The sequence below is a fragment of the Ylistrum balloti genome, unplaced genomic scaffold (genome assembly GCF_031769215.1).
Source record: "Ylistrum balloti isolate Yb309-2 unplaced genomic scaffold, AGI_CSIRO_Ybal_v1 Utg369852, whole genome shotgun sequence".
NCBI lineage: Eukaryota > Metazoa > Mollusca > Bivalvia > Pectinida > Pectinidae > Ylistrum > Ylistrum balloti.
The window spans coordinates 538658-559189 of record NW_026782004.1 but is presented as its reverse complement, the minus strand read 5'-3'; the positions used below and the strand labels follow the sequence as shown (position 1 = coordinate 559189).

Genomic DNA, 20532 nt, shown 5'->3' with positions numbered 1-20532 from the left:
CTCTTCTCTCCCCCTCTCCAAATATAAAACTGTCCATACCAAACAGTCGCTTCTCTCCCCCTCTCCAAATATAAAACTGTCCATACCAAACGGTCTCTTCTCGCCTCCTCTCCAAATATAAAACTGTCCATACCAAACAGTCGCTTCTCTCCCCCTCTCCAAATATAAAACTGTCCATACCAAACGGTCTCTTCTCGCCTCCTCTCCAAATATAAAACTGTCCATACCAAACGGTCTCTTCTCGCCTCCTCTCCAAATATAAAACTGTCCATACCAAACAGTCTCTTCTCGCCTCCTCTCCAAATATAAAACTGTCCATACCAAACAGTCTCTTCTCGCCTCCTCTCCAAATATAAAACTGTCCATACCAAACGGTCTCTTCTCGCCTCCTCTCCAAATATAAAACTGTCCATACCAAACGGTCTCTTCTCGCCTCCTCTCCAAATATAAAACTGTCCATACCAAACGGTCTCTTCTCGCCTCCTCTCCAAATATAAAACAGTCCATACCAAACAGTCTCTTCTCGTCTCCTCTCCCAATATAAAACAGTCCATACCAAACAGTCTCTTCTCGCCTCCTCTCCCAATATAAAACAGTCCATACCAAACGGTCTCTTCTCTCCCCCTCTCCAAATATAAAACAGTCCATACCAAACGGTCTCTTCTTGCCTCCTCTCCCAATATAAAACAGTCCATACCAAACGGTCTCTTCTCGCCTCCTCTCCAAATATAAAACAGTCCATACCAAACGGTCTCTTCTCGCCTCCTCTCCAAATATAAAACAGTCCATACCAAACAGTCTCTTCTCGCCTCCTCTCCAAATATAAAACAGTCCATACCAAACAGCCTCTTCTTGCCTCCTCTCCAAATATAAAACAGTCCAAACCAAACGGTCTCTTCTCGCCTCCTCTCCAAATATAAAACAGTCCATACCAAACGGTCTCTTCTCGCCTCCTCTCCAAATATAAAACTGTCCATACCAAACGGTCTCTTCTCTCCTCCTCTCCAAATACAAAACAGTCCATACCAAACGGCCTCTTCTCTCCTCCTCTCCAAATACAAAACAGTCCATACCAAACGGTCTCTTCTCTCCTCCTCTCCAAATATAAAACTGTCCATACCAAACGGTCTCTTCTCTCCTCCTCTCCAAATACAAAACAGTCCATACCAAACGGTCTCTTCTCTCCTCCTCTCCAAATATAAAACAGTCCATACCAAACGGTCTCTTCTCGCCTCCTCTCCAAATATAAAACTGTCCATACCAAACGGTCTCTTCTCTCTCTCTCTCTCCTCCTCTCCAAATATAAAACAGTCCATACCAAACGGTCTCTTCTCGCCTCCTCTCCAAATATAAAACTGTCCATACCAAACGGTCTCTTCTCGCCTCCTCTCCAAATATAAAACTGTCCATACCAAACGGCCTCTTCTCGCCTTCTCTCCAAATATAAAACAGTCCACTCTCTTCTCTCCTCCTCTCCAAATATAAAACTGTCCATACCAAACGGTCTCTTCTCTCTCTCCCAAATATAAAACAGTCCATACCAAACGGTCTCTTCTCCTCTCCAAATATAAAACAGTCCATACCAAACGGTCTCTTCTCTCCCCCTCTTCAAATACAAAACAGTCCATACCAAACGGTCTCTTCTCTCCCCCTCTTCAAATACAAAACAGTCCATACCAAACGGTCTCTTCTCTCCCCCTCTTCAAATATAAAACAGTCCATACCAAACGGCCTCTTCTTGCCTCCTCTCCAAATATAAAACAGTCCATACCAAACGGTCTCTTCTCTCCTCCTCTCCAAATATAAAACTGTCCATACCAAACGGCCTCTTCTCGCCTCCTCTCCAAATATAAAACAGTCCATACCAAACGGTCTCTTCTCTCCTCCTCTCCAAATATAAAACTGTCCATACCAAACGGTCTCTCTCTCTCCAAATATAAAACCTCTCCAAATATAAAACATACCAAACGGTCTCTTCTCGCCTCCTCTCCAAATATAAAACAGTCCATACCAAACGGTCTCTTCTCGCCTCCTCTCCAAATATAAAACTGTCCATACCAAACGGCCTCTTCTCGCCTCCTCTCCAAATATAAAACAGTCCATACCAAACGGTCTCTTCTTCTCGCCTCCTCTACAAATACAAAACAGTCCATACCAAACGGTCTCTTCTCGCCTCCTCTCCAAATATAAAACTGTCCATACCAAACAGACGCTTCTCTCCCCCACACCAAATAAAAACAGTCCATACCAAACGGCCTCTTCTTGCCTACTCTCCCAATACAAAACAGTCCATACCAAACGGCCTCTTCTCGCCTCCTCTTCAAATACAAAACAGTCCATACCAAACGGTCTCTTCTCGGCTCCTCTCCAAATATAAAACAGTCCATACCAAACGGCCTCTTCTTGCCTCCTCTCCAAATATAAAACAGTCCATACCAAACGGTCTCTTCTCGCCTCCTCTCCAAATATAAAACAGTCCATACCAAACGGTCTCTTCTCTCCTCCTCTCCAAATATAAAACAGTCCATACCAAACGGTCTCTTCTCTCCTCCTCTCCAAATATAAAACAGTCCATACCAAACGGTCTCTTCTCGCCTCCTCTCCAAATATAAAACTGTCCATACCAAACGGTCTCTTCTCGCCTCCTCTCCAAATATAAAACAGTCCATACCAAACGGCCTCTTCTCGCCTCCTCTCCAAATACAAAACAGTCCATACCAAACGGCCTCTTCTCGCCTCCTCTCCAAATATAAAACAGTCCATACCAAACGGCCTCTTCTCGCCTCCTCTTCAAATATAAAACAGTCCATACCAAACGGCCTCTTCTTGCCTCCTCTTCAAATACAAAACAGTCCATACCAAACGGTCTCTTCTCTCCCCCTCTTCAAATACAAAACAGTCCATACCAAACGGTCTCTTCTCGCCCCCTCTTCAAATATAAAACAGTCCATACCAAACGGCCTCTTCTTGCCTCCTCTCCAAATATAAAACTGTCCATACCAAACGGTCTCTTCTCGCCTCCTCTCCAAATATAAAACAGTCCATACCAAACGGTCTCTTCTCGCCTCCTCTCCAAATATAAAACAGTCCATACCAAACGGTCTCTTCTCTCCCCCTCTTCAAATACAAAACAGTCCATACCAAACGGTCTCTTCTCTCCCCCTCTTCAAATATAAAACAGTCCATACCAAACGGTCTCTTCTCGTCTCCTCTCCCAATATAAAACAGTCCATACCAAACGGCCTCTTCTCGCCTCCTCTCCAAATATAAAACAGTCCATACCAAACGGTCTCTTCTCGCCTCCTCTCCAAATATAAAACTGTCCATACCAAACGGCCTCTTCTCGCCTCCTCTCCAAATATAAAACAGTCCATACCAAACGGTCTCTTCTCGCCTCCTCTCCAAATATAAAACAGTCCATACCAAACGGTCTCTTCTCGCCTCCTCTCCAAATATAAAACTGTCCATACCAAACGGTCTCTTCTCTCCTCCTCTCCAAATATAAAACAGTCCATACCAAACGGTCTCTTCTCGCCTCCTCTCCAAATATAAAACAGTCCATACCAAACGGTCTCTCTCCAAATATAAAACAGTCTACCAAACGGTCTCTTCTCGCCTCCTCTCCAAATATAAAACTGTCCATACCAAACGGTCTCTTCTCGCCTCCTCTCCAAATATAAAACAGTCCATACCAAACGGTCTCTTCTCGCCTCCTCTCCAAATATAAAACAGTCCATACCAAACGGTCTCTTCTCGCCTCCTCTCCAAATATAAAACAGTCCATACCAAACGGCCTCTTCTCGCCTCCTCTCCAAATATAAAACAGTCCATACCAAACGGTCTCTTCTCGCCTCCTCTCCAAATATAAAACAGTCCATACCAAACGGTATCCAAATATAAAACAGTCCATACCAAACGGTCTCTTCTCGCCTCCTCTCCAAATATAAAACCCATACCAAACGGTCTCTTCTCGCCTCCTCTCCAAATATAAAACAGTCCATACCAAACGGTCTCTTCTCGCCTCCTCTCCAAATATAAAACAGTCCATACCAAACGGTCTCTTCTCGCCTCCTCTCCAAATATAAAACTGTCCATACCAAACGGCCTCTTCTCGCCTCCTCTCCAAATATAAAACAGTCCATACCAAACGGTCTCTTCTCGCCTCCTCTCCAAATATAAAACAGTCCATACCAAACGGTCTCTTCTCGCCTCCTCTCCAAATATAAAACAGTCCATACCAAACGGCCTCTTCTCGCCTCCTCTTCAAATATAAAACTGTCCATACCAAACGGCCTCTTCTCCAAATATAAAACAGTCGCCTCCTCTCCCAAACGGTATATAAAACAGTCCATACCAAACGGTCTCTTCTCTCCTCCTCTCCAAATATAAAACAGTCCATACCAAACGGTCTCTTCTCGCCTCCTCTCCAAATATAAAACAGTCCATACCAAACGGTCTCTTCTCGCCTCCTCTCCAAATATAAAACAGTCCATACCAAACGGTCTCTTCTCGCCTCCTCTCCAAATATAAAACAGTCCATACCAAACGGTCTCTTCTCGCCTCCTCTCCAAATATAAAACAGTCCATACCAAACGGTCTCTTCTCGCCTCCTCTCCAAATATAAAACAGTCCATACCAAACGGTCTCTTCTCGCCTCCTCTCCAAATATAAAACAGTCCATACCAAACGGTCTCTTCTCGCCTCCTCTCCAAATATAAAACAGTCCATACCAAACGGTCTCTTCTCGCCTCCTCTCCAAATATAAAACTGTCCATACCAAACGGTCTCTTCTCTCCCCCTCTCCAAATATAAAACAGTCCATACCAAACGGCCTCTTCTCGCCTCCTCTCCAAATATAAAACAGTCCATACCAAACGGCCTCTTCTTGCCTCCTCTCCCAATACAAAACAGTCCATACCAAACGGTCTCTTCTCGCCTCCTCTCCAAATATAAAACAGTCCATACCAAACGGCCTCTTCTCGCCTCCTCTCCAAATACAAAACAGTCCATACCAAACGGTCTCTTCTCGCCTCCTCTCCAAATATAAAACAGTCCATACCAAACGGTCTCTTCTCAAATATAAAACAGTCCATACCAAACGGTCTCTTCTCGTCTCCTCTCCCAATATAAAACAGTCCATACCAAACGGTCTCTTCTCGCCTCCTCTCCAAATATAAAACAGTCCATACCAAACGGTCTCTTCTTGCCTCCTCTCCAAATATAAAACAGTCCATACCAAACGGTCTCTTCTCGCCTCCTCTCCCCATATAAAATAGTCTATACCAAACGGTCTCTTCTTGCCTCCTCTCCAAATATAAAACAGTCCATACCAAACGGTCTCTTCTCGCCTCCTCTCCCAATATAAAACAGTCCATACCAAACGGTCTCTTCTCGCCTCCTCTACCAGTAAAAGGTCGTTCGTACTCAACGGTCCCTTCTTGCATCCTCTCAAGATATAAGTCATCCCTTCATGCGTGCTGTTTAACTCACATATCAGCATTACAGGATAAATTACTGTATAATGCTTCATGATTGCTAAACCGACAGTACAATGAATAGTAACACAAATTTACATGCGACTAAAAGACACAACAATACAATCCTCGGAAGATTTATCGCAATGAAGTCTTGGTTGTGTTAATATTTCTTTTCAATGTTGTAAAGTTCCATTCATTGGAGGTGACTGGTAGCTGAAACATTCACTTTCTGCCATTACAAAAAATATTCGCTGACGAAACTATTGTTTGGTGAAAACAATGTTTATTCTGGCAAAACATATGGTTCTGGATATTTGGTGACATAGTGGAAATATGACTGAAATAAAAATGGTCAAGAAATCTGGTGATATAGCAGAGCTTTGCCAAAGAGAAAAAGTTGTAGTAAAGGAAATAGCATTGACGGTCGAGTAAAAGAAGTCTCCAAAAAGTTCGATAACTTCAAGAGTTAGGAAATTATATTACTGTGTCTTAACATACTTATTTACGGGTACTGCCATGTCCTAAGGAAGACTCCCCGTGTAAACTTTTAGCTAAAGCTTTGCTGGATTTTCAAGAAAAAAACCCACCAGCATTAAATGGGCCGTTATGGAACCAAATCAGTTCCAGCTGTAAAGCACATGGTTTTGGAATGGCAACCAATCCAGTCGACCGATAGCTCATATGTTGAAAACATTGTACAATTTTATACGTGCAATGCTTAAAATTCGACCCAGTTGATAATGTTTGTTGATTTGTATTGTGGTTTCGTTATCAGTATCACTAGCTATTTGAGACTGACATTAATATTCTGTAGTGATTTTATATATTGTACAGAAATTGGGTACATATACACTGACAATTTAGATGTTATTGATCAATCTCTATTGACATATCTATCAACAGGCATCTATCAATCTATCAATCCAGAACGCCAGAGCACCTGTACATATCGTAACCTATTAGATAACCTTTGTTGACGTACAAACCAGTTTGTCGATAAAATGTAAAGGAACAACACGGAACACCTGTAACTCTGATTGGCTAGGAACAACCAGTGGACAACACAGCATGTACAAAAATTATTTCTGACATATGTTTTTGCACCGGATAACCGATTTTGAGATCCGTGTGAGGCTACGTCAGAGAAACCACGTGTGTGAGGGTCAAAAGGGGATCACACGTGGGCGCCGATAAGGTCTACTTTAAGATACTAAAGACAAAAGAGGGATTAGACAACGCACAACGACTACCAGGACCTCCAGTCAAACGAAACACCGTGAGTACCTCCAGTCAAACAAAACACCGTAAGTACCTCCAGTCAAACGAAACACCGTGAGTACCTCCAGTCAAACAAAACACCGTAAGTACCTCCAGTCAAACGAAAAACTGTAAGTACCTCCAGTCAAACAAAACACCGTAAGTACCTCCAGTCAAACAAAACACCGTAAGTACCTCCAGTCAAACAAAACACCGTAAGTACCTCCAGTCAAACGAAACACCGTAAGTACCTCCAGTCAAACGAAAACCTGTAAGTACCTCCAGTCAAACAAAACACCGTAAGTACCTCCAGTCAAACGAAACACCGTAAGTACCTCCAGTCAAACAAAACACCGTAAGTACCTCCAGTCAAACGAAAAACTGTAAGTACCTCCAGTCAAACAAAACACCGTAAGTACCTCCAGTCAAACAAAACACCGTGAGTACCTCCAGTCAAACAAAACACCGTAAGTACCTCCAGTCAAACGAAAACCTGTAAGTACCTCCAGTCAAACGAAAAACTGTATGTACCTCCAGTCAAACAAAACACCGTAAGTACCTCCAGTCAAACAAAACACCGTAAGTACCTCCAGTCAAACAAAACACCGTAAGTACCTCCAGTCAAACGAAACACCGTAAGTACCTCCAGTCAAACAAAACACCGTGAGTACCTCCAGTCAAACAAAACACCGTAAGTACCTCCAGTCAAACGTATGTACCTCCAAAACAAAACACCGTAAGTACCTCCAGTCAAACAAAACACCGTGAGTACCTCCAGTACCACCGTCCAGTCAAACAAACGAAAAACCTGTATGTACCTCCAGTCAAACAAAACACCGTAAGTACCTCCAGTCAAACAAAACACCGTAAGTACCTCCAGTCAAACTAAGTACCTCCAGTCAAACAAAACACCGTGAGTACCTCCAGTCAAACAAAACACCGTCCTCCAAACAAAACACCCTCCAGTAAACAAAACACCGTACCTCCAGTCAAACAAAACACCGTGTACCTCCAGTCAAACCACCGTCCTCCAGTCAAACGAAAAACTGTATGTACCTCCAGTCAAACAAAACACCGTAAGTACCTCCAGTCAAACGAAAAACTGTATGTACCTCCAGTCAAACAAAACACCGTAAGTACCTCCAGTCAAACGAAACACCGTAAGTACCTCCAGTCAAACAAAACACCGTAAGTACCTCCAGTCAAACGAAACACCGTAAGTACCTCCAGTCAAACAAAACACCGTAAGTACCTCCAGTCAAACGAAACACCGTAAGTACCTCAAACGAAACCCGTAGTCAAACAAAACACCGTGAGTACAAAACACCGTCCTCCAGTCAAACAAAACACCGTAACCTCCAGTACCTTCCAGTCAAACGAAAAACCGTAAGTACCTCCAGTCAAACAAAACACCGTAAGTACCTCCAGTCAAACAAAACACCGTAAGTACCTCCAGTCAAACAAAACACCGTGAGTACCTCCAGTCAAACGAAACACCGTGAGTACCTCCAGTCAAACGAAAAACTGTATGTACCTCCAGTCAAACGAAACACCGTGAGTACCTCCAGTCAAACGAAAAACTGTATGTACCTCCAGTCAAACAAAACACCGTAAGTACCTCCAGTCAAACAAAACACCGTGAGTACCTCCAGTCAAACAAAACACCGTAAGTACCTCCAGTCAAACGAAACACCGTAAGTACCTCCAATCAAACAAAACACCGTAAGTACCTCCAGTCAAACGAAACACCGTAAGTACCTCCAATCAAACAAAACACCGTAAGTACCTCCAGTCAAACGAAACACCGTAAGTATCTCCAGTCAAACGAAACCCGTAAGTACCTCCAGACAAACAAAACACCGTAAGTACCTCCAGTCAAACAAAACACCGTAAGTACCTCCAGTCAAACAAAACACCGTTAGTACCTCCAGTCAAACGAAACACCGTAAGTACTTCCAGTCAAACGAAACCCGTAAGTACCTCCAGTCAAACAAAACACCGTAAGTACCTCCAGTCAAACAAAACACCGTAAGTACCTCCAGTCAAACGAAACATCGTAAGTACCTCCAGTCAAACGAAAAACTGTAAGTACCTCCAGTCAAACAAAACACCGTAAGTACCTCCAGTCAAACGAAACACCGTAAGTACCTCCAGTCAAACAAAACACCGTAAGTACCTCCAGTCAAACGAAAAACTGTAAGTACCTCCAGTCAAACGAAAAACTGTAAGTACCTCCAGTCAAACGAAAACCTGTAAGTACCTCCAGTCAAACAAAACACCGTAAGTACCTCCAGTCAAACGAAAAACTGTAAGTACCTCCAGTCAAACAAAACACCGTAAGTACCTCCAGTCAAACAAAACACCGTAAGTACCTCCAGTCAAACGAAAAACTGTAAGTACCTCCAGACAAACGAAACACCGTAAGTACCTCCAGTCAAACGAAACATCGTAAGTACTTCCAGTCAAACGAAACCCGTAAGTACCTCCAGACAAACGAAACCCGTAAGTACCTCCAGTCAAACAAAACACCGTGAGTACCTCCAGTCAAACGAAACACCGTAAGTACCTCCAATCAAACAAAACACCGTAAGTACCTCCAGTCAAACAAAACACAGTGAGTACCTCCAGTCAAACGAAACACCGTAAGTACATTAAAAATACGCCTGTCCAGCTCATCCCCACAGATGTTCAATGGGAGACATGTCGGGGCTATAAAGGGGCCATTCTAGAGGCTGAATGTTGTTTGCCTCTGGTAACATGCGGTCGAGCATTGACTTGCTGAAAACATAGGTTATGACGTCTCAGTAGTTGAAAGTCTTATGGTTGCAGGATCTGGTCTCTGTATCGAACGGCAATGAGGTTTGGAATCAGGACAACTAAGGAGGGTGGGTGGGGTGGGGTGGGATGGGGGGTTATTCCATGGGAGCTGCCTCCACAAACCGTTACAGAAGCCCTAACAAATCTATCGCGTTCAATCACGCATGCATCGGCGAAACGCTCACCGCGTCTGCGATATATAGATGGAATTTAGACTCGTCGGTGAACATCACACGGTTCCACAGACGAATCCCAAACTTAATTGGCCATGTCTGAGCATCCAGTCAAGACGCACTTGTCCCCTTCTGGTGTCAGAGGTAGACCTGACATAAGGTCGGCGCGCAATGATTCTTTCAGCACTCAAGCGGTTCCTGGCAGTTTGAGCAATAATGGGTCTGCCATGAATACCTAAGGTATTTGACGCAGTCTCTACAGCAGTCTTGAACGACCGCTCCTGGAACGATCGAAAACTAACCCAGTAGCATGGAAACGTGTATAGAGACGGTTAATTGTACACGGGCAACGCTATGACCATCCTTCAAGATCGCAATTGCTCTACCCCTCTGAATTTGCGTTAAGCGTGGCATCTCGGTCAATGACTTCCAGAATTTCTTCGTTGGCCATATACTCAAAATAAAAATATCTCCATTTATAACTTCAGTATCGAAAAATGTTCGTTCAGACGACGTTGTAACACCAAGTTGAAGACGGGTACAAATCAGCATGCATTTTGCTATCTACATTTACATTAGGATCAACATGGAGATGTTCACTCTGTATAGCGTTGTCGAGGTACCCGGAAATGTTTGTTCAGGTGTATATGTGTCCTTTTGCTTATTCGATCAAAGTCTTCCATCTTTCATTGCATTACGACACCTTGAAACATAATATCCTCGAAATATCCCTGTGGAAAGGATGTTTAGAAGTTTCAAATAAAAGCAACACTTTTCATAAGCCTGAGCATAACTAGAAAGTCTTTGCTGCAAGGACACGTTAAATACTGCTGTCACATTGGTCATTGCAGTTACATCCTAGCAACATGACAGGGATAATATAAACTGATAAGCGGCTCGCAAACTTTCTATACATACGCGATCATATACTGTTCTGTAATCGTTCTAATTACATCGACTATATTACATCAAAACGGGAGAATATAGTTTCTGGGTGACAGTAAAGTGATTGATCTGTGTAACTATACATTAACAAGTTCCAGAATCACAGTAGGGATTTCTCTGTGTAACTATACATTGACCAGTTCCAGAATTACAGTAGTGATATAACTGTGTAACTACACATTGACCAGTTCCAGAATCACAGTAGGGATTTCTCTGTGTAACTATACATTGACCAGTTCCAGAATCACAGTAGTGATGTAACTGTGTAACCATACATTGACCAGTTCCAGAATCACAGTAGTGATATAACTGTGATATACATTTACTGTGTAATGTAACTGTGTAGCCATACATTGACCAGTTCCAGAATCACAGTAGTGATATAACTGTGTAACTACACATTGACCAGTTCCAGAATCACAGTAGTGATGTAACTGTGTAACCATACATTGACCAGTTCCAGAATCACAGTAGTGATATAACTGTGTAACTATACATTTACCAGTTCCAGAATCACAGTAGTGATGTAACTGTGTAGCCATACATTGACCAGTTCCAGAATCACAGTAGTGATATAACTGTGTACAGAATCACAGTAGTGATGTAACTGTGTAACTATACATTGACCAGTTCCAGAATCACAGTAGTGATATAACTGTGTAACTATACATTGACCAGTTCCAGAATCACAGTAGTGATATAACTGTGTAACTATACATTGACCAGTTCCAGAATTACAGTAGTGATATAACTGTGTAACTATACATTGACCAGTTCCAGAATCACAGTAGTGATATAACTGTGTAACTATACATTGACCAGTTCCAGAATCACATTAGGGATTTCTCTGTGTAACTATACATTGACCAGTTCCAGAATCACAGTAGTGATGTAACTGTGTAACTATACATTGACCAGTTCCAGAATCACAGTAGTGATGTAACTGTGTAACCATACATTGACCAGTTCCAGAATTACAGTAGTGATATAAGTGTGTAACTATACATTGACCAGTTCCAGAATTACAGTAGTGATATAACTGTGTAACTATACATTGACCAGTTCCAGAATCACAGTAGTGATGTAACTGTGTAACTGTGTAACTATACATTGACCAGTTCCAGAATTACAGTAGTGATATAACTGTGTAACTATACATTGACCAGTTCCAGAATCACAGTAGGGATTTCTCTGGGTAACTATACATTGACCAGTTCCAGAATTACAGTAGTGATAAAACTGTGTAACTATACATTGACCAGTTCCAGAATCACAGTAGTGATGTAACTGTGTAACTATACATCGTCGAGTAACAAGGTGACAGTAAAGTGGTTTACCTATACATTGACCAGATCAAGGATGACGGTAAAGTGATTGATCACTACAATTTGATCAGTAACAGGGTGAATATCAATACCTACATTAACAAACCTTATATTTGTTTCAGATGTTACGATTTGTGTGTCTATTGGCGGCATTGACAGGTAAATGATATCAGAGTGTTCAAAATTAAACGTGGTAAAGCTCTCACAGCACATGTTTCTTTTTCAATCAATCCCACATATTTTAATATAACAATCTGTAAATGTTTTAAATGTTCGTAAGCAAGACCCGGGTTAACTGCAATAAAGCATTTAAAGTCAACATGCCGCCATACTGTCATTTCTATTTCAGTGCTAAGCCAAACACAAACTGTTCAAATTCGCATTCTCTTTTTAATTACCTGTAAAACCTTCGTGCTAGCAAATTATGGTGAAACCAAGCTGCAGATTTGATTATATTTAATTCAAATAGTCATTAATTGAAATTGAACATTTTGAAAAATATTCATTCGTAGCTACTTCCGGTTTCCTGTAAGGGTCATGATATGTCATAGCTAAACGTTTTAGTTGTTTTGTCAGTAAACATATTGTTTCGTTTTGGCTTTACATTAGCTACTCAATGTTATTTCAGTGGGTGGTGCCGCCTACCGCCGTGTGTGTTATCATACTAACTGGTCACAATACAGACAGAGCCCTGGTAAATTCTATCCCGAGAGCATCGACTCCACACTCTGTACACATATCATCTATGCCTTCGCCACTCTAAATGGCAATCACTTGAAGGCCTTTGAGTGGAACGATGAGAGTACTCCGTGGTCAAAAGGCATGTACGTATAGCCGGGATTAAAAAAATCTTTAACTGTGTCCTCCGAGCACTGTTTGCTACATTGCCTGCTCTTTCCTTAACTATAATTGACAATTTTTTTTTTAAATTCCCGCTTCAGGTACGAACGATTTAATGCAATGAAGAAACAAAATCAAGCCTTGAAGACCCTACTAGCTGTCGGAGGCTGGAATATGGGGTCAGCGCCGTTTTCAAGGATTGCAGCTAGCGATGCAAGTCGACGAGATTTTGCCCAGGACACCATCAAATTCCTGCGAACACACGACTTTGATGGCCTTGACCTAGACTGGGAATATCCGGCCAACAGAGGGGGCGTTCCTCAAGACAAACAAAATTTCGTCGAACTTCTTAAGGTCAGTTGCAAGAACATGACATCTACAAAAATGTTCAATATCCCGACAGCACCAGTAATTTTCAGGTCAAATTCAATAATATTACGTTCTTTAAGAATTGACAAAACAAGAAATAAACTTAAACTAGTCTCGTTCCATAAGACAAGAAAATAGGCTATTTATCAATAAAGCGTGTCTATACCCTTTATTCATGTCTCAAAATCGCACTCATGACATAAAATCTATTGGAGAGAAATGAATTTGCGATTAATAATTTATGCAATAATTATAATTGATGATAATGATTGTACTTTCAATTGCAATTGCTTGTGTATAGTTTATTGATGTATGTATATAATATATCAGATGTCGAACGCTGTATAAATGCATTAGAACCATCCATGGTTCGATATCAAAGTATACGTTTCTTTAGCATGTTTTCGAGTACCATTTTTTAAAATTCTATTTGCTATTCGTTTCGCAACGATTAACGGCAACATATTTAGTCTAGACCAAAGTGTATGACGAATAAAGATTTTAAACGACCAAGGCATACTGGAGTCTTAAGAAAATTAATATGAAAGTTTATATTCGCAGGTAATACGTCAGGCGTATGACGCTGAAGCAGCATCGTCTGGTAAGCCGCGACTGTTGCTGACAGCGGCTTTTGGGGCGGGAAAGGACAAGATCGACACAGGTTACGATATCCCCCAAATTATCAAGTACGTCCGCAAACGTCACCGAGCTTATTTTGTTTCATATTCAATAATTGGCCAATTAAATGTCAGAAATGTCATAGTGCACCAACATAGCAAAGGTTGGGCTCCAGAAAATCTTATATTTCCCATAGAAACCACCCACACCCGAATTTCTTTAAATTATGAGTGTTTGTGGTACTACAAATGGCAGTACAATATATACACTTAAATTTTCATTTTTCGATTTAAAGGCCCAAAGGGCCCACATATTCAGTATACTAGTCATGTGTAATAAATTTTTATTTCGTTACCTTTCTGAAACATTTTTAGTTAAATTTAATTAAATTGGTATATTGGTATACATTTATTTTAAGAGGGAAAATAACGTATTTGTAATATTTTCAAAACCATTTTTATTTACTTACACATTAGTTTCAGTATGCTTTCTATAACCATGCAAAATTTAAAATGAAATTCAAGAAAAATGTTTTCAATCAACAAATACTATTGTAATGTTGTAAACGTTTGGATTTGAGGATAGCGTCTCGAGTTCGAAAAAAAAATGATTAAAAGGGTAATGCACAACATAGAAACATAATTATTTGATCATTATAATGTGCATTTATAGTTTGTTGTTAATTAAAAAACACAATGGTTCTATTAATCAGTAATAGCCTCAACAGCATACTTTTTCATTATCTTTTTTTTTATCAAATCTTAATATTTGTTGCGTGTTTCCAGTATTTAAATAATAATTGTCAATTAATACACTTAGATAATATTGGTCTGCAAAGATTGTTCACATAGAAGACGAGAAAAATCAGCCCGTCACATCACGTTCTGTATAACAATGTATTAACCCTAAACAAGCCAATGTCTCTTTATGTTGTAAGTCAGTATCCAAATGTTATCAACAGTTGTTTGATTGGAACTTAAATATTAACTAAATTGGTCTTTGTTGAGCAACATCTAAATATATCATGTTGTTATCAACAGTTGTTTGATTGGGACATAAATATTAACTAAATTGGTCTTTGTTGAGCAACATCTAAACATATCATGTTGTTATCAACAGTTGTTTGATTGGGACATAAATTTTAACTAAATTGGTCTTTGTTGAGCAACATCTAAACATATCATGTTGTTATCAACAGTTGTTTGATTGGGACTTAAATACGAACTAAATTGGTCTTTGTTGAACAACATCTAAACATATTACATTGTTATCAACAGTTCTTTAATTGTGACTTAAATATTAACTATATTGATCTTTGTTGAACAACATGTAAACATTTTAAGTAATTATTCATATGAGTAAAACTTGGTGTCATTTCTCATTGTGCCTCCACATGTATTATTCAAATGAATACCTGCCAAAAGACAAGCCTTGTGAATGTCTATACTTTATATTTGATATGTAAAATAAGACCAGTACTAAATGAACACCTGAATACCATATACCTTAGGCATAGCTGACAACAAAAGGCAGAGTCAACTTGTGTATTCGTAAATATAATTCATACACACATTTTATAGCAGAAACATGGCTTGTGTTGGGTCAGGTAGCATATTTCGTGTATGCTCCGGAAAAAAGGTGTCCCGAAAGGTTGCCAACCATTATTTTCCTTGTGCACTTCTTTAAGAAGAAGGCATATACCAATCGATCATAATAATGCAGTCATTTGTTACAAATGCTTTAATCTATGAGATGAAGACAAGACCATTTGGTGTCAACTCTAGCTCTTTAAGTGTGCGCACCATTTATCCATTCGCCTGGCTGGTTTGGGTGACCCGTGTTATTGTACTGTAGTGCAAGCTTCTTCAGGCCATGTACTTTGTTTGCAGTTTATGTTTAGCCATCTGGGGTCACCCAAACTAGAAACTGGATAGAGACTAGAAAAGGAGTTTACCACACAAATACGGGTCACCCAAACTAGAAACTGGATAGAGACTAGAAAAGGAGTTTACCACACAAATACGGGTCACCCAAACTAGAAACTGGATAGAGACTAGAAAAGGAGTTTACCACACAAATACGGGTCACCCAAACTAGAAACTGGATAGAGACTAGACAAGGAGTTTACCACACAAATACGGGTCACCCAAACTAGAAACTGGATAGAGACTAGACAAGGAGTTTACCACACGAATACGGGTCACCCAAACTAGAAACTGGATAGAGACTAGACAAAGAGTTTACCACACAAATACGGGTCACCCAAACTAGAAACTGGATAGAGACTAGACAAGGAGTTTACCACACGAATACCGGTCACCCAAACTAGAAACTGGATAGAGACTAGACAAGGAGTTCAACACACAGATACGGGTCACCCAAACTAGAAACTGGATAGAGACTAGACAAGGAGTTCAACACACAGATACTAGACAAGGAGTTTACCACACAAATACGGGTCACCCAAACTAGAAACTGGATAGAGACTAGACAAAGAGTTTACCACACAAATATGGGTCACCCAAACTAGAAACTGGATAGAGACTAGACAAGGAGTTTACCACACAAATACGGGTCACCCAAACTAGAAACTGGATAGAGACTAGACAAGGAGTTTACCACACAAATACGGGTCACCCAAACTAGAAACTGGATAGAGACTAGACAAGGAGTTTACCACACAAATACGTGTCACCCAAACTAGAAACTGGATAGAGACTAGACAAGGAGTTTACCACACAAATACGGGTCACCAAAACCAGGCAGGTTGATGGATGGAGACCTGAAACTAGTTAACCACTCACATATATCGGTGTTTTTTTCCTTATTCCATTTACTTACAAAAATTATGTTATTATTTACGTTAGTGGAAAACATTATGTTTTCATGAGAATACATCCAACATTGTACTAGACATTGTCTTACCATATCATATATCACATTAATGTATACTTGAAAACCTCTACCTACTTGCAAACCATTTTATGTCACATTCACATGAACCATTACTATTGTCAAGTTAGTGGTAGTATAGATTCTAAAGATTTTTCATTAGCATGACTTTGACATCACTTCTGTTATTATCCACTGCCCATGTTCATAATCCTAGAAAATTATTTTACCTGATTTTTTCCTGAAATCACCCAAGTGTACTACGTCTGAAGAGACTTAATGAAGGACGTCTCCCTGTAATAAAGGTTATTCGAAGTCGGGACCCCTTGCTAACTAGTAAGACGCTTTTTTCCTTGAAATTTAGTCTGACGCTCAACCTATCGAGCAAATGAGAGTTTCTTTTTAGATGTGAAGCATATTGTGGCTAATAGTTACCATGGTTACATACTCACCATCCAGGAAATAACTCGTCCTCTAGTTTCCAGGGTTAACAGCGATGTCTGTTGATCAATGTTACTTACAGTGTCCCTACATGATAGCCAAAGTAAGAAATCCTTCATTTCAATGCCTCCGCTAGGATTGGAACCCGAGACCCCTTGCTTACTAGTTTGACTCTCAGCCGAACTATAGAAAGCTTCTCTTGCCGAATGGTATATTGTGACTGGTAGTTACCAGGGTTACACTGTCAATAGTCAGTTAACGTCCACAGAACAGAAACACAAGGAGTGGAGTCTGTATATAGGACTCACACAGAGAACGGAAACGATGGTAAAAGAGGTTCGAAATGGAGGTCAGCCACGTTGTAGGAGACCAATCTCCGACAAGACAAAATTACCAGCTTCATATCTAAATCTATTTAAAAAGCAAAGTTAATAAGAATACCTTGTTATTGACAGAATATTACAGACTGGTTTCAACTAATTACTATTTTTTACAATTCCATTTCGACGATCTGTCTTTTTCCTGTTTTGATATAGGTATATCGATATGATAAACTTAATGAGCTATGACCTGCACGGTGCGTTTGATGACCACACCGGCCACAACAGTCCTCTAAAAGCGGGCCCGATGGATACGGGCACCGATGCCTACTTGAATGTGGTATGTATAATAATGTTCCTCCGTACTGAGGTATAACGTTGTTGGATGACTGTCACCTTCATACGACGAATGACCTGGGTGAAGCGTATTATCACTAACGTTGACAGGAAAATGTTTTTACATGTGTTGGGGTATTATTTGATTATGTGATTGAAGTTACCCATATCAACATTTACAATGGCTTTCACTTGCATTAATTGTTAGTGTTAGTTTAAACGTGCAAGGTGTTAATTTTATACCCTATGCAATTAACGTTTGATAAAAAAAACCTGATGTTCTGATGGGTGTTGGTTTTATCAATTATCTGACAATCAAATGATCATATTCAAGAAATTATCTGATTGCTTCAAACAGGAATGGGCTGCCCATGAATATGTGAAGAGGGGATCGCCCAGGAGTATGCTTAACATCGGAATGCCTCTATACGGTCGCTCCTTTACGCTAAAGGATCCGACTAACAACGGTGTGAATGCCCCAGCTCGGGGAGGGGGTAATGCTGGCCACTATACCAGGGAGAGAGGCTTCTTGGCTTACTATGAGGTAACATTTTTGGTATCACAAGTAAATAATTTCTAATTGTGACACGTTGCTATCTTGATCAAAATCTATACCACTGATCAATACACTACAGAACAAATTATACTTAAGTGTCCAGACACAAAGAACACAATGTCCATACACAAGGACAAATAGACAGCTGTATGTATTCACCAGGACAAAATGTACCACTGTGTCAATACACCAAGACAAAATATACCACAGAGTCAATACACCAGGACAACATATACCACTGTGTCAATACACCAGGACAACATATACCACTGTGTCAATACACCAGGACAACATATACCACTGTGTCAATACACCAGGACAACATATACCACTGAGTCATTTCACCAGGACAATATATACCACTGTAGCAATACACCAGGACATTGTATACCACTGTGTCAATACACCAGGACAACATATACCACTGTAGCAATACACCAGTACAACATATACCACTGTAGCAATACACCAGGACAACATATACCACAGTGTCAATACACCAGGACAAAATATACCACTGTGTCAATACACCAGGACAACATATACCACAGTGTCAATACACCAGGCCAACAAATACCACTGTGTCAATACACCAGGACAACATATACCACTGTGTCAATACACCAGGACAACATATACCACTGTGTCAATACACCAGGACAACATATACCACTGAGTCAATACACCAGGACAACATATACCACAGTGTCAATACACCAGGACAACATATACCACTGTGTCAATACACCAGGACAACATATACCACTGTATCAATACACCAGGACAACATATACCACTGTAGCAATACACCAGGACAACATATACCACTGTGTCAATACACCAGGACAACATATACCACTGTAGCAATACACCAGGACAACATATACCACTGTGTCAATACACCAGGACAACATATACCACTGTGTCAATACACCAGGACAACATATACCACTGTAGCAATACACCAGGACAACATATACCACTGTAGCAATACACCAGGACAACATATACCACTGAGTCAATTCACCAGGACAACATATACCACTGTAGCAATACACCAGGACAACATATACCACTGTAGCAATACACCAGGACAACATATACCACTGTGTCAATACACCAGGACAACATATACCACTGTGTCAATACACCAGGACAACATATACCACTGTGTCAATACACCAGGACAACATATACCACTGTGTCAATACACCAGGACAACATATACCACTGTGTCAATACACCAGGACAACATATACCACTGTGTCAATACACCAGGACAACATATACCACTGTGTCAATACACCAGGACAACATATACCACTGTGTCAATACAACATATACCACTGTGTCACAACATATACCACTGTGTCAATACACCAGGACAACATATACCACTGTGTCAATACACCAGGACAACATATACCACTGTGTCAATACACCAGGACAACATATACCACTGTGTCAATACACCAGGACAACATATACCACTGTGTCAATACACCAGGACAACATATACCACTGTGTCAATACACCAGGACAACATATACCACTGTGTCAATACACCAGGACAACATATACCACTGTGTCAACATATACCACTGAGTCAATACACCAGGACAACATATACCACAGTGTCAATACACCAGGACAACATATACCACTGTAGCAATACACCAGGACAACATATACCACAGTGTCAATACACCAGGACAACATATACCACTGTGTCAATACACCAGGACAACAAATACCACTGTGTCAATTCACCAGGACAATATATACCACTGTGTCAATTCACCAGGACAATATATACCACTGTGTCAATTCACCAGGACAGCATATACCAGTGTGTCAATACACCAGGACAACATATACCACAGTGTCAATACACCAGGACAACATATACCACTGTGTCAATACACCAGGACAACATATACCACAGTGTCAATTCACCAGGACAGCATATACCAGTGTGTCAATACACCAGGACAACATATACCACTGTAGCAATACACCAGGACAAGATATACCACTGAGTCAATACACCAGGACATTGTATACCACAGTGTCAATACACCAGGACAACATATACCACTGTGTCAATACACCAGGACAACATATACCACTGTGTCAATACACTAGGACAACATATACCAGTGTGTC

The 20532-nt window shown here is 40.6% G+C and overlaps 1 protein-coding gene across 1 annotated transcript in view; it reads left to right on the top strand.

Moving 5' to 3' along the window:
- The first annotated feature begins 12591 nt into the window (after positions 1-12591).
- Positions 12592-20532, top strand: part of LOC132545700 (uncharacterized) — a 33838-nt gene continuing 25897 nt past the window's right edge. The window contains 5 exon segments of the mRNA XM_060209390.1: positions 12592-12818; positions 12936-13188; positions 13765-13889; positions 17691-17814; positions 18169-18354. Coding sequence (XP_060065373.1) covers positions 12817-12818; positions 12936-13188; positions 13765-13889; positions 17691-17814; positions 18169-18354 — 690 coding nt within the window. The 5' untranslated portion in view covers positions 12592-12816.